At 37.3% G+C, this 13,936-nt stretch overlaps 1 protein-coding gene across 1 annotated transcript in view; it reads right to left on the bottom strand.

The window, feature by feature from the left end:
* Positions 1-460: 460 nt before the first annotated feature.
* GRAMD1C (GRAM domain containing 1C) overlaps positions 461-13,936 on the bottom strand; it is a 104,940-nt gene continuing 91,464 nt past the window's right edge. The window contains 7 exon segments of the mRNA XM_065943720.1: positions 461-2,124; positions 6,188-6,293; positions 6,700-6,810; positions 8,877-8,934; positions 10,408-10,584; positions 12,016-12,119; positions 12,892-13,034. Of these exon segments, the coding sequence (XP_065799792.1) occupies positions 2,053-2,124; positions 6,188-6,293; positions 6,700-6,810; positions 8,877-8,934; positions 10,408-10,584; positions 12,016-12,119; positions 12,892-13,034 (771 nt within the window). The 3' untranslated portion in view covers positions 461-2,052.

Below are 13,936 nucleotides of genomic sequence, written 5' to 3'. Positions count from 1 at the left end.
AGAGGCGGCCGCCCAGACCCCGCCCGGCCCCGCGGGTGCCTCGGGTCGCGGAACGCGCGGAGGCGGAAATACGGGAAAGCCCAGAGCCCGGAGGGTTCCCGAAGTACAGGAGAGCCGTGGTTCGGCCAGTCTCACTGAGACTACAGCAACAGGCGTTGGTGGAGCTCTCCACCGCGAATTGTTACCGACGTACCGCCCCCAAATTCGCTAACCTCTTAAAGGCCCATCCCTGTCCTTGATCTGTTAATTATCCAACTTGTTCATTTTCATGATTTCCGGCAAGCAGTCTGCATTAGACCAGCAGGTTGCATATTAGAAATAAAAACTGCCCTAAGATGAGAGTCCTCTTTGGGTTTTAATTTTGCACAATTTTTTTTTAAGCGTGCCGGCCCATGTATATGTTTTCACTGAAACGGTTTCTAGTTTGGGGAGAGTTTGACAGAAAAAGATGAAAAACGACTTAGACATTTTGGATTTTATTGATACTCAATTTACATAGGCTCAAATACAGTTAATTGAATTCTGCACATATTTAGTCATAATTTATAAAGCAACTTTGGTAACTTTCTTTTGAGGTATTTTATGAAGTACAAGTTTTGAGGATACATCACAAATATATTCAGCTTCTCATTGACCATTTTTGTGAACTTAACAGAGAACAAGTTTTAGAATGACAATCCAGTCTGCTCACAGTCAGACACCTCATAGATCCTCATCATAAAACCTCCAGATAGATACACTGGTAGGTAGGTTAGTTGGGATTCACCCAGAGAAACCTGGTTCTCCTCTAATCCAGTCAATACTTTTCTTTCTCTGTGAGCATCACAAAAATGACTTTAGCAATCCCATGTGGCTTGAATGACTCTGGGCAAAAAAAAAAAAAAAAACATTTAAAGGCAATTGTTATTCAAACAGTAAGAATATATACAAATTATTCTGCAATGTCCCTCTCTTGTTCCAGAGACATAACTTCTATTAAGACACATATGCCTAACAACTTTGAAAGAGCCAAAGCTCATGTCTGATTTACAACTTGTCAGTGCACTTGTATTGGGAGACAATGCCCACAAAGTCTTCATTAAAGAGTTAAAGTTTTGTGTCTGGCTTACAACTTACTGACTATAGCCACACACACATGAATGAGTAAATAAAGCCATACGTGGCTACTGAAAAGTAATCCACAAATTATTTTCAAGCAGATGGCTCATTTCCATCATAAAAGTTTGCTAAGCTGAAGCCAAGCTTAGTTCAAGTATGTATTTGCTCTGACACTAAAACGCCCAGGTTTTAACATAATCTTTTTAAAACTCAGAGCACAGTTCTTCATTTTGAGGGTTGGTATCCTATATGCTTCCTTTTCTGAAGTGGACTCTTCTGCCATTTGATGTATGAAGAGGCAAGATAACTGCACCTCTGACAGCCCCCTGAAGAAACACTTATTTCCTTCATATACAACATGGCTGAAGAATCTTTCAGATAATCATCAACATGCAGATTCAAAGGTTCAACTATTGAATTTACTTGCTAAACAAATGAACACTGTAATATTTACAGTACACAAAGCTATGTTATAATATATGCCTGAAAACTGATAATAAGTTTTAAAAGATAAAAGATAATAATGATTTAGAGGTTTCTTCTGTTGTCTTCTTTATCCTCTTTAATGTTTACCTGTGAAAACAGCCTAATGGATACATACTAATTCTGTGCTAACAGGTAAAGCATCAAACTTCAAACCTCACTGTGAAAATGAGGCCATACCACTCAGTTCTTTTTGTGTCACAAAACTTCAAATCCACAAAATATTTCATGCTTCATTGGAGAAATTCACAGCTTAGAATTATGTATAAGAACTGAAAGGATGGATTCTTAAGGCCATCGGAGGCTAATTCTCCAATAAGTGTTATTAGAAAGAATGTTCATATTAAACGTATGAATAATGAAAAAATATTGAAATGTTCCTGTGACCATTCAAATCTTTCATCTTCTGGTTTTCTTCAAGATGTTGTCTTTTGGTTCCACGTATCTCTACAATTTTGGTCCTTAAGATCACTAGCTTTGGATAGTCTTGTTCTTACTTAGTAGATCAAAGGTTCTCTGAAGCATAATAAGTGAGCTCTTCAACTGCAGAGAAAAATTTTCAAAATCACATTGTTTATATTTTTCTGATTATTTGTATGCCAGAAGTTTGCATTTAATAAAATTGTCTATACTGGTTCCCAAATAAAAGAATGATTTTAAAATGCCTTATTCCTTAGGTTATCTGTCAGTGTGAAAGGGCTCTTCCAGTTTGCTGCAGTACTGCACTTCTTCCTATGACACACTGCTTTGTGCTCTACCTATCAATAAGTCCATTCATCAGAAGATCCAAAGTGAAGAGCTTGTTTTCTGAAATGGTTTCTGAAGCTGCAGGGGTCTCCCCACCACCCCCTAAACAACTCAAGTTCCACTCCAGGCCTTTGTTTGCTACTATGCTCATGTTCATCTTCACCTATCTAAAACTGAGCCATCCCCACTGTTTCCCCTAATCATCCTGCCTCTAAACTCCTAAATTATTACTACTTACTTTGATGCTTAATTTTGTACTTTTTAAAGTAGTCTTTATCATATACATGGACATCTGATATCTCTAATAAAATTCTAGACAACTTGAGAGCGATAATTATGTCTTATTCTTTTTTGTAGTCATTTTTTAATTCATTCTTTCAACAAATATTTTTTGTTCACCTGTTACATGCAGGGCACTGTGCTAAGTCCTGGGTATATAATGGTGAACCAAATAGGCACTGTTCCTGCCTTCATGGAACTCACAGACTAGTGAGAGACTCAGAACCAAAACAAATAATCTCATCCCTAAATATACACTTACACACTATATGATACAAAGCTTTTCACTGGAACAACTGGAAGATGATAGTATCATTTTTTGAAATTATGTCAACTAGCAGAGAATTGAGTTTGGCTCAGGATGAAAATTGGATTCTGTTTTAGACACGATCAGTTTGGGGTACCTGTTAGATCTAGGTAAAGACACCAAGTCAGCAAGTGGCTGTATGAGTCTGGACTTGGAGAAGAGGTCAAGGTGAGATAGATGCTTTGGGAGCCATTGGTGTGTGTGGTATTCTAAGTTAGGGAAGCAGCTGAGATAACCTAAAGGGCAGTACAGGAGAAGGGAAGGGACTCTAATGTGAAGCCTGCAGTACTGGGCCAGGATGAGGTCAGGTAGAGAAGATGGTTTTAACCAGCAAACAGCAGTTTTACACTATGCTAAGTGAAAGAAGTCAGGCATGAAAGACCATATATTATATGACTCCATTTATATGAAATGTCCAGAATAGGCAAATCCATAAAAACAGAAAGTAGATTAGTGATTACCAGGAGCTGAGAGAGTGAGGGATGGGAGTGACTGCTCATGACTACAGGGCTTCTTTGGGAGATGATAAAAATGCTCTGGAATTAGATAGTAGTCCCTTTTCATTAGTATAATTATTGATATAATTGTGTTTAAGTCTGTTATTACTGATGTTCTTTAGTCACTAAGTCATGTTCAACTCTTTTGCGACCCCATGGACTATAGCCCTCCCCCTATCTTCCCTAAAACTCCTCTGTCCATGGGATTCCCCAGGCAAGAATACTGGAATGGGTTGCCATTTCCTTCTCCAGGAGATCTTCCCAACCCAGGGATCGAACCTGTGTCTCCTGCATTGGCAGGCAGGTTCTTTACCACTGAGCCACAGGGAAGCCTGTGAGATGGTTAGATGGCATTACCAACTCAGTGTACATGAATCTGGGCAAACTCTGGGAAACAGTGGAAGACAGAGGATCCTGGTGTGCTACAGTCCATGGGGCTGCAAAGAGTCAGACACGACTTAGCAACTTAACAATTAGATAGAGGTGATGGTTGCACAACCTTGTGATTATACTAAAAATTCTTTAAAAGGTGGATGTTATGGTATGCAAGCTATTTCATAATAAAGCTAGGTTTTTTCATGGTTCTAAAGAAGGGAAGATTAGATATATTTCAAGAAAGGAATGGTCAGCTCTGTCAAATGCAGGCACTGTAAGATGAAAACTCAGAAAAAAGGTACATTAACTTTAAAAGTCAGAGGTTACTGGGAGCTTAGCTTGGGCAGTGTCAGTGGAAGAAATCAAGGCAGTGCACACTGAAGAAGGAATAAGTAGATTAAATACATGCATCCAATTTTGCTCCCTCCTGCAACCCCACCAAAAGCACAGTAAAGGCATTTTTTTTTTTTTTTAAGGAATAAATCCACGAGGTTGGAGGGAGGGGGGAACAGAAAGGCAACAAGAGCAACATGACTTTGGAGACTGGAAGGAAGAAGGATGACTTGGCAGCCCTGAAAATGCTGAATCCCAAGCCAACAGTAAAGAAAGTTGAGAACCAAACAAATCTACCCTGAAGAATTCTCAAAAGCCTCAGGAATTGACAGGCACCTTTGGAAGTGGGAATAAAGAGGAACTGAAATAAGAATGACTGGATGAACTTTTGGACATGTGGCCTCTCCTACTACCTGGGTGGAAGACTGAAGTCCTATTTTCTGGAGAGGATAAACAGACGATCTCTGGCAGTCTGGCCAGGAGGATGCCACAACATCAGTAAAGACAGCAGTGCTGACCAAGAACAGGGACTACACAGTAACATGCACACTGTGCTCTCGGATTGTCCCATCGCCCTGCCCCCTCTGTCCCTCTGCTCTCAGTCAGCTCCTAAAACGCGGGCAGCCAGCCCTTAACCCTTCAGGGAGGAGACTGAAAGAGTCCTCTGTGGAAACTGACCAGTCCAAGAGTAAAGACCTAAAGATGCTGACATGAGGATTTCTTAACCAACAGGCCAGCCAGATCTACTGAGAAGTTAAGGGTAGACCAGCCCAGCTCACACATTAAGAACTTTGGATCCACACGGGCGGACAGCAAAAGACTACATACATCTAAAGAAATCCCCTACCCTAAGGACAGAAATCAAAAGAGGGGGAATGGATCTTGCTGGAAAGCAGGTATGAAAGAAGAAGAAAAATATATTTTTTTAATTATCAGTAACATGATCAGAGAGAAAGATACTATAGCCACTTAAAAAGTTCACAATTTCATTTTTAAAAAAAAGAAAATTCAGAGAAATTTGAAATTAAAAATTAGCAAAAACTGAAAAACTCAGTAGAAGAATTTGAAGATTAAAAGAGGAAATTTCTGGGAAATAGAATAAAAAGGCAAAAAGATGGAAAGCTGGAAAGAAAAGCTAAGGTTAGACAACCTATCCAACAGAAGGCCAATGCCTGATTACAGGCACTATAGAAATCTCTACTTTTCAATTCTGAAAAGTTGTTGTTTGCTTATTATCTAAAATATATTTATTTCAGTCCTTGTTGTTGTTCAGTCACTAAGTCATATCTGACTGCTTTCGACCCCATGAACTGTGGCACACCAGGCTTCCCTGTCCTTTACTATCTCCCTGAGTTTGCTCAAACTCATGTCCAAAGAGTCAGTGAGACTTGAAAAGTACACAAATCTTATATTATAATGGGAGTATTAGTCTTTATTTTCCAAAGGTAATCCTAAATTTTGACTCATAGAACCAAGCAGCACATATTGATGACAAGAGAGAACGCTTATAGAAAACACCAAAATAACCTATGTATTTATTCTTCAATGGGGAACTGGTAAAATAATTATGCCACACATGTACAGTTGAATTCTATATGCTATTAAAAGAAGAAATGCTTTATATGCTGATATAGAAGTATCTCCATGATACATGGTTAATAGATAAAAACAAAATAATGGACAGTGTATATAATATCTACCATTTCTATAAAAAGAGCTAATTTTTTTTTAAAAGAGCTAATGTTAAGAATGAAATCTTATATAGAAGGATCAATAAAAAGAATGAGGTAGATGTATACATACTGATATGGAGACACCTGCAAATATATTACTAATTGAAAAAAGGAGGGTATGCAATGGTAAGTATAGTATATTTCCATTTTTTAAAAGAAGTATTGATAAAAGTAACTATATACATAAAATGCATAATCCAGAAACTGGCAAGGTTAGATGCCTCTAGAAGGGGGATTTATTCAAATAATGGTATAGTGAATATTCTCTCACAGTCAGAGAAGCAGCTGAATCACTGGGATGAGTACCAAGTACCATGGCACACAGAGGTACCAACCTGTTCCAGCATCACCATGGAGTCCCGGAGCACTCGTTTTAAGCGATGGGCCTGGCCTTTGCTCTTTTGAACAGCTTCCGCTCTTGACACCAAATCAGAGGCTAAACTGAAAGAAAAATACCATCTTAAAGATCAGAAAATAGGGACTTCCCTGGCAGTCCAGTGGCTAAGACTCTGCACTTCCAATGCAAGGGGCCCAGGTTTGATCCCAGGTTGGGGAACTAGATCCCACATGCCACAGCTAAGAGTTTGCATGCAGCAACTAAAATATCCTTCAAGCTACAACGAAGACCTGGCACAGCCAAATAAATAATTTTAAAATTTTTTGAAAGATCAAGGGAAAGGCTTCTAGCCTTTTCCAGAAATCATTAGCCCCATAAATTTGCAGGTAAAACAAAACAGTGTATGACTAAAGAGAAGTTGGCAGACCAAACTCTCTAAAACTGGACTTAGATTTTCTGCAGCACAGGAATTATTCAAGTAATAAATAGGTTGTGGAAAGGAAGACTTACTTTAAAGATTTTTCTTCTTGGAGATGAAGATGGTAAAAGGACTGAGCAGCATATTCTATCTTTGACAACTTCAGAAACAGCATCACATTCAGCAAAACTAGCAACAGCAAACTAGACAGAGAAAACCAGACCTGGTTAATCCACTCTCATTCAGACCTAAAGCATTGCTAATGCAGGAGAGACACGCAAAAGCTTCAAAAATGCATATTACCCAGACTAGTTTCCAATTAGTTATTATTTAAATTAATTATTCCTATTTTATTGTATGAAATAATAACTTTAAGTATTAAGTGGATGTTGAGGGAAAAGTTGGAAGGTAACTAGTGACAATGAAGTCCTCAAGTAAGCAGGTTGGGATTGTCCCTGATGTCTCTCCTCTCTGCCAGGAATCCTAACCAGTGTTGATGTGCAACCACCAGCCTAGAAATCTACCATGTTAGCTTTCAAGATCTATTTTGGGGTGCTTTTGTCTTAAGCAATTACACATGCATAATACTGTACTTCAGAAAGGAAATGAAGATCAATATGGATTTGCTCTTAGATAGATCGTTATGTACCTTTTATTCCCAGCGGAAGCAAAAGCAAATGCACATTCAGCAAAAATTCCTTCTGGTTAGACAAAGTTTCAAATCCCAAACAGACATCAATGGTATCATATGTAAAATGCTACTTGTTAAATACACTTACTTTGTTGGTATTCACAACAGCATGTCAAGTGAATGAATGTATCTCATTACATATACATGCAAATACATAGGTGGCAGCATATCTCATTTTTTCCTGTTAAAATACTGACTTGCCTTAAAATATACAGTATTCACTTTTACCCATCCTGAAGATGAAAACTAAGGTAGTAGAGAAAAAATGAAATCTATGAAATGGCATAAAAATCAACATTTAATATCTGACTATAAATTTTCTGCAAAGTGATACCAAAGATCACAGATAATATATACTATTCAAAATTGTCACAGCAAATCAATTTAAGCAGAATATGAAAAGCTTTTATAAAACTTGAAAGTACAACAAATATTTTCTATGTTCTGAAGTCTATAATTAGAAAAAAAGGCTGATATAAGAATTTCTTTCCAAAAAATATATCCAGAGAGTATCATCCAGTCAGAACTAATTCAATTAAATCTGATGGACTACCCCATGATCCAAGTATAGCCATGGAGATAGAAAGTGAAAAGTGAAAGTGAAGTCACTCAGTCGTGTCCGACTCTTTGCGACCCCGTGGACTGTAGCCCACCAGGCTCCTCTGTCCATGGGATTCTCCAGGCAAGAATACTGGAATGGGTTACCATTTCCTTCTCCAGGGGATCTTCCCGACCCAGAGATCGAACCCGGGTCTCCTGTATTGCAGGCAGACGCTTTAATCTCTGAGCCACCAAGGAAACCCTAATAGGAGTCTAAATATGACTGACAGAGAAGATTCCAAAAGAACACCCTGAGATTCAGACTAATTACTCCAGTATTTCTCATCCTACAATCCTCAGATTACTTGCATCAGAATAACCTATGCAGTGTGTTTTAGAATACTACTGATTCTTGATCCCTACTGATGACCTACTGACTCAATCTGTAGTATTGGAGCTGAGAAATTTATGTTTAATATTTTTTTTTAATTTAGTTTTAAATTTTATTTATTGGCCATCCCATATGACTTGTGGGATCTTAGCTCTCAGATCAGGGATTGAACCCAAGTCCCCTGCATTGGAAGCACAGAGTCCTAACCCCTGGGCCACCAGAGAAGCCCTGAAATCAGTAGTTTAGCAAGTGATTCTTATGTATAGTAAAGGATAAGGACCACTGGTCTAATAGAGTAAAATAGCATTTGGGGGATTTTACCAGCCTGCATATATCAATATTCCCTTTAAGTTTATGGCATATCCCTAAAAACCTAATTTGATGGTAGAAACAAATCAAATTAATTTAAAAAACAAAAACATTTTCTGAATGTGTATTTGGTATTTCCTCGAATTTAATAGTTCTTCTGAAAATCATTAAAAAACTACCAGACTGAAACATATAAAATTACTGTTTCTGTAGGCTAAAATTGGTCAAATAGTAGTAATATCTATATAATAATATACAAATATTTTCAAATCTTTTTGGAAACCAATAAAAGATAAATGAGGACACAAGCAAAATAAGCACTCAACATAAATACTTACAAAATACTCATCACCACAATAAGGACAGTGTTATAGCTTTCAATTTCCTTTTTCTTTCCTGCAAATTACAAAAACAGAAGGCTATCTGAGATTCAGGGTTGTGATTACAACTGGTAAAAGTTTAACTTCATTTGAAAAATACTGGAGAAGAAATTTGTAAAATTATTTGTAAAGACACAGTGAGTTAGGGTGAATTCCCTGCACCCTTCTTTGACTTCTGATATTCTAAGTAATATTAAACAAATCTACAAAAAGAAATCTTATATCAGTTCTGCAAATTTGACCTATATTACAAATTAACTTGTTCTAAAATTAAATAAGCAATTCAATATATCATGAATGATCTCTAAGTTTCATCTCTGCAAATAATATTTGAGCTAGTTCTATGTATATAATGCTTCGCTCCTTAAAAAAAATTTTTTTTAAATCATCCTCCCCTGTTCTCTGTTGCCCAAATTTTGTTGCCAAATCCCAAAATTAAATAGCCATTAGGTTTACATGGTAGAAAAATATATTCACACTAAGGTGTTGGAGAAGACTCTTGAGAGGAGATCCAAGCAGTCCATCCTAAGGAAATCAGTCCTGAATGGAAGGACTGATGCTGAAGCTGAAACTCCAATACTTTGGCCACTTGATGTGAAGAACTGACTCATTTGAAAAGACCCTGATGCTGGGAAAGATTGAAAGTGGGAGGAGAAGGGGACGACAGAGGATGAGATGGTTAGATGGCATCACCGACTCTATGAACATGAGTTTGAGTAAGATCTAGGAGTTGGTGATGAACAGAGAAGAATGGTGTGCTGCAGTCCATGGGGTCACAAAGAGTCAGACATGACTGAGTGACTGAACTGAACTGAACTGAAGATATAAGCCTTAGAAGAGGATCTGATAATGTAGAAGGTTGAGGATGTATGACAGCTTCTTATTTCTGAGAGGGAGGGTGTTACAGTTAGTAGAGACAAGATTTCTTCAAAATTAAATTCAGAGATAATAAAAGTCAAATTCTGTCTCTGCAATTTTACTGAGCTGGCCCTGACAGTATATAAGGATTAAAAGCATACAATCATTGTAGTAGATTCAAGGGTAGAAATCAAATGTCTATAAATGCCTGGCAGGAAATTAGTGAATGAAGCATCCCTTAGTGGGTGAGAGTGATGGGGACCGGTGACCTGGCAAAAGTACACACTCGGTTACATGAGGCAGGGACTGCTAAGCTCCAACTGATCGATTGCTGCTCTGAAGGCATTTGGGCCCAGGGCTGTCAGATCTGAGTTTTTATATAAAAATGTCCAGTTTTTAAAATACCATGTAGGTCCAGTATAGTACTTCTATTGGCCACACGCCTGCCATTTTGCAACTGCTCCTTTATATTTATATATTACTCAGAGTTTGACAAATATTATCAGAAAAGAAGAGAAAAGGAGCCCTCCTAACTGATCTGTCTTATAAACAAGAGGCATACTCTGCTTCATATAAGTAAACCTGTAAAGAAAAAAAGAGCTTTCATCTTTGTTTACCAGGTAACAGCTACCTGTAATATCCCCTTTGGCCTCTAAACTCATATCTCCAGAAGAACGCTGAGAAGACAGTTTAGGAGCTGTTTCTGCTGTTCTGTTGAATGTTCGTCTTCTCCTTCGCAGGCCAGTAAGTTTTCCAGGGTCTTCCACGGACTGATTTACCATAGATTCTTCCATTAACAAATCTGATTCTAAAAAAAAATAATCTTTAGATAGTGGAGAAATCTCAGCTATAAGATACAGAAAGGTTGGTTGTTGTTTTGTTCTCAGTTTGCTTTTTTTTTTTAAGCCTCGGTAACTTTTACTTAATTGTTTTACTTAATAGTTAAGCCTTGGTAACTATTACTCAGGTTTCTTATGGCATAGATTCAAACTTTACTCTTAATGAAAAGTTATGGAGTGTACAGTGATCCGATAACGAGGCTTCATTATTCTAGGAAGAATGAACTGTATGAATTTATGATGGGAACCATCAGAACAGATTTGCCATGTGCCATATTAAATATTAATGTAAAGATTTCAGTTATGGAAACAACATGCTACCCACTTACATTGGGTCCCTAGAAAGATTTCCAAGATAGATTATAGTACTTGATCATCAATCTCAAAAGAAGCAGCAGCATACAATAGTTCTAATTTACAATGAAAGCTTGCAAAAAAAAGGAAGCACTGGTAAAGAAAGTCTGCAAACAATCTAAAAACTTTGTTTTTTTCAATTGTTTTAACCTTTCCCTTCACCACATTTTTCATTAGAAGTTCATTATCTACCAGCCAAACTTATCTTTGAGTTTCTCTTTCCTTGCTCGTGATTTGGAGTTTAATAATAAAACAGCCAGTGAGAAAGCAAGGAAAATAAATAACCAGCAAACTGGCTAGCGAAGCCTTAAATTACCCTAAGGTTATTGGCCACCACCTTTTCTTTAACTAAATTAATTACATTCATGTATGTGTGTATATGTGTGTGTGTGTGTGTGTGTATATATATATATATATATATGATACATATATATATATATGCTTTTTCTTCATGTACATTTTAAGGAATATCCAAACAGAACAACTACATCACTTCCCCTCCACCACCTCCACCAAATCCATACATGTACATGGTCCCAAGGCTAAGTGGGCCTGTGTAAACCCAGGAGAGCTACGTCGGTAAGAGAGGTATGGGCCTGAGGACTCTCCAGACCTTTGTGAGCACAGTGCATGTTTATGATCAGGTCCCAGCCCCTCACTGCAGTCAGCTTCCTTGGCTCCTTGCAGAGGAAGGGAGTGTGACAGCTCCTAACTGTGTGATCCTGGAAAAGCCACTTAACCTCTCTCTCTCTCTTTTGATATTTCTTCTTTAGTAAAATGGGGAAAAAATTATAAGTTTGCAACGAGTTAATATTTACAAAACACATAGGGCAACATCTGACATATCATAAGCATTATATAAGTGTTTGGTAGATCAGTGAAAATTAGAAGTTTTTAAATTTTAAGTGTAACAGTTGGAACCACTTCAGTAAGAGTCATTCCAATGCCATCTACCAGTTCCTACTATGAATCCAATTGAAGAATCCACCCATTCTGTTAATAAATGCCATCCTTACAAAAATAGATAAATCAAGAAATTTACAAACCAAGCTGTTTAAAATAATCTGCCAGCGAACTCCAGGAATTCTTCTCAATTAAAGATTTGACAATAGCCCACGGTTGTTTTTTGTATTTCAAATCTGTTGAAACTCTAATGAATAAGGAAGAAAGAATAATATTTAATTTACAAGATTTAATCACATTATGAATGTTGTAGTTAAACATAGGAATGAATTCAGTGGAAAGCCAAAAGGATGTAAAGTCACTAAGACTACAAAAAAAAAAAAAAAATTGTTCACTGAAAATGAATTCTTTAAAAAAATTACTGGGAGCTGCTAATAATTTCATCAACTTGGCATTTTATTTCTTTGCTTTCTCAAACTCTGAATTTTCTTTATTTAAATAACAATAAAGGCTCAAAATAAATTAAATTTCCTAAATGCCTTGTATAAAAAATCTCTAGTGGTCATACCTTAGCTGAAATTCACTACACTAGCTGAGACTAGGGCAAGTGCATGATGAGCCCAGCACCACCTTCAACACACCGACATTTCTGGTCTCTCACTGCAACAGAGCTGTTTACTGCCCACCACGCGCTCCTCAAATCTCCCAGTCCCCTTGCCATTAAACAGGGTCCTGGGACCATTCTGGCCACTGGACTGTGAGCACAACTCTATAGCTCTCTCTCTTCTGGTAGTAACTGAAATGATACATATTCTGGATTATGCAGCCCCAAATGTCAAAGCCCCATCAGCCTGGGTTCTTGAGTGAGGCTTCCTACCCTTCTGCTGACCACCAGTGGACACGCAAAGCAAGAAATAAAGTTTTGTTGTGTAAAACTGCAACTAAGATTTCAGGATTGATACTTTGCCAGCATACAATGTAGCCTGTCCTGACTAAAACACTCGTTTACAGTAGCTTACCTCAGTCGGCATTTCTGCTTTGAAGATCGGATGATACAGTATCTGTTGAGAGTATAGAAGTAATCATGGTAGGGGACATCGTGTGTGAGCACTTCTGCATCTACCAAATAAAACTGTGCTTCCCGACTTTCTTTATACAGTCTCTGCCAAAATAAGATGAAATTTTTTTGCATGTATATGTTTAATACATCAAATTCTCTGCCAACTTAAGAACATGTATACCAGAATTCCTTCTCACAAATTACAAAAAAACATGAGGAGCCTATATACAAAGCCAGAAGGGCCTCCACATTGCTATGTAATCTACAAATTGAGAAGAAGGGATGTGCAGAAATAGTATTTGCTGCCTCTCTGTTATTTCATTGTATAATTTTTTTACCTTCATTTTAGGCATGCATAAGAGAAAGGAACTACATGATCTCTCATCTGTGTTAGCAGTTTATTAAGAATTTCAAATGTTCCTGGTAGAGGAACAATTCAAAAATCAATTGAACAAAGCCAGGACCCCACCCTAAAATTCATTAAAGTTTAACAAAACACTGCTTTCCCTAAATAGGCTTTGAAGTGGTTGCTGGCCAAATCTTTCTCATTTTAACCTTACCTATTCTATTTATCCTCTAAAGTTATCAAAGACTCACAAATATCAAAAAAAAAAAAAAAAAAAAAAACCTTCTCTTAAATGTTTGGAAATCTTTGGAAGAGAAAATTTTAAGTTCTTCTGAACACTGATGGGCAAAACCTATGATAGCAAAACTAATTCAGATGTTAACAGGTATTTTCTAACTCTGTAGAACAGATATACTATACAGATATACAGTACTTCAACAAAACTGGCCAAATATAAACCACAGTATATGACAGTGCCATGCTGGTCACAGAGTAGACAGAGCATTAAATACCTAACATTTTCTTACTCATATGTCATAGCAGCCATCTAGTTATTTGGCCATAACCCTTGACACGATCCTGTAAATCAGATTCCAATAGTGTTCTGTTTTTTAAAAAACACTTATGAAAAGGTTCAAATATACACAAGAGTAGAAAT

This window comes from Muntiacus reevesi, chromosome 8 (assembly GCF_963930625.1).
Source record: "Muntiacus reevesi chromosome 8, mMunRee1.1, whole genome shotgun sequence".
NCBI lineage: Eukaryota > Metazoa > Chordata > Mammalia > Artiodactyla > Cervidae > Muntiacus > Muntiacus reevesi.
This window is presented reverse-complemented; position numbering and strand designations above follow the sequence as displayed.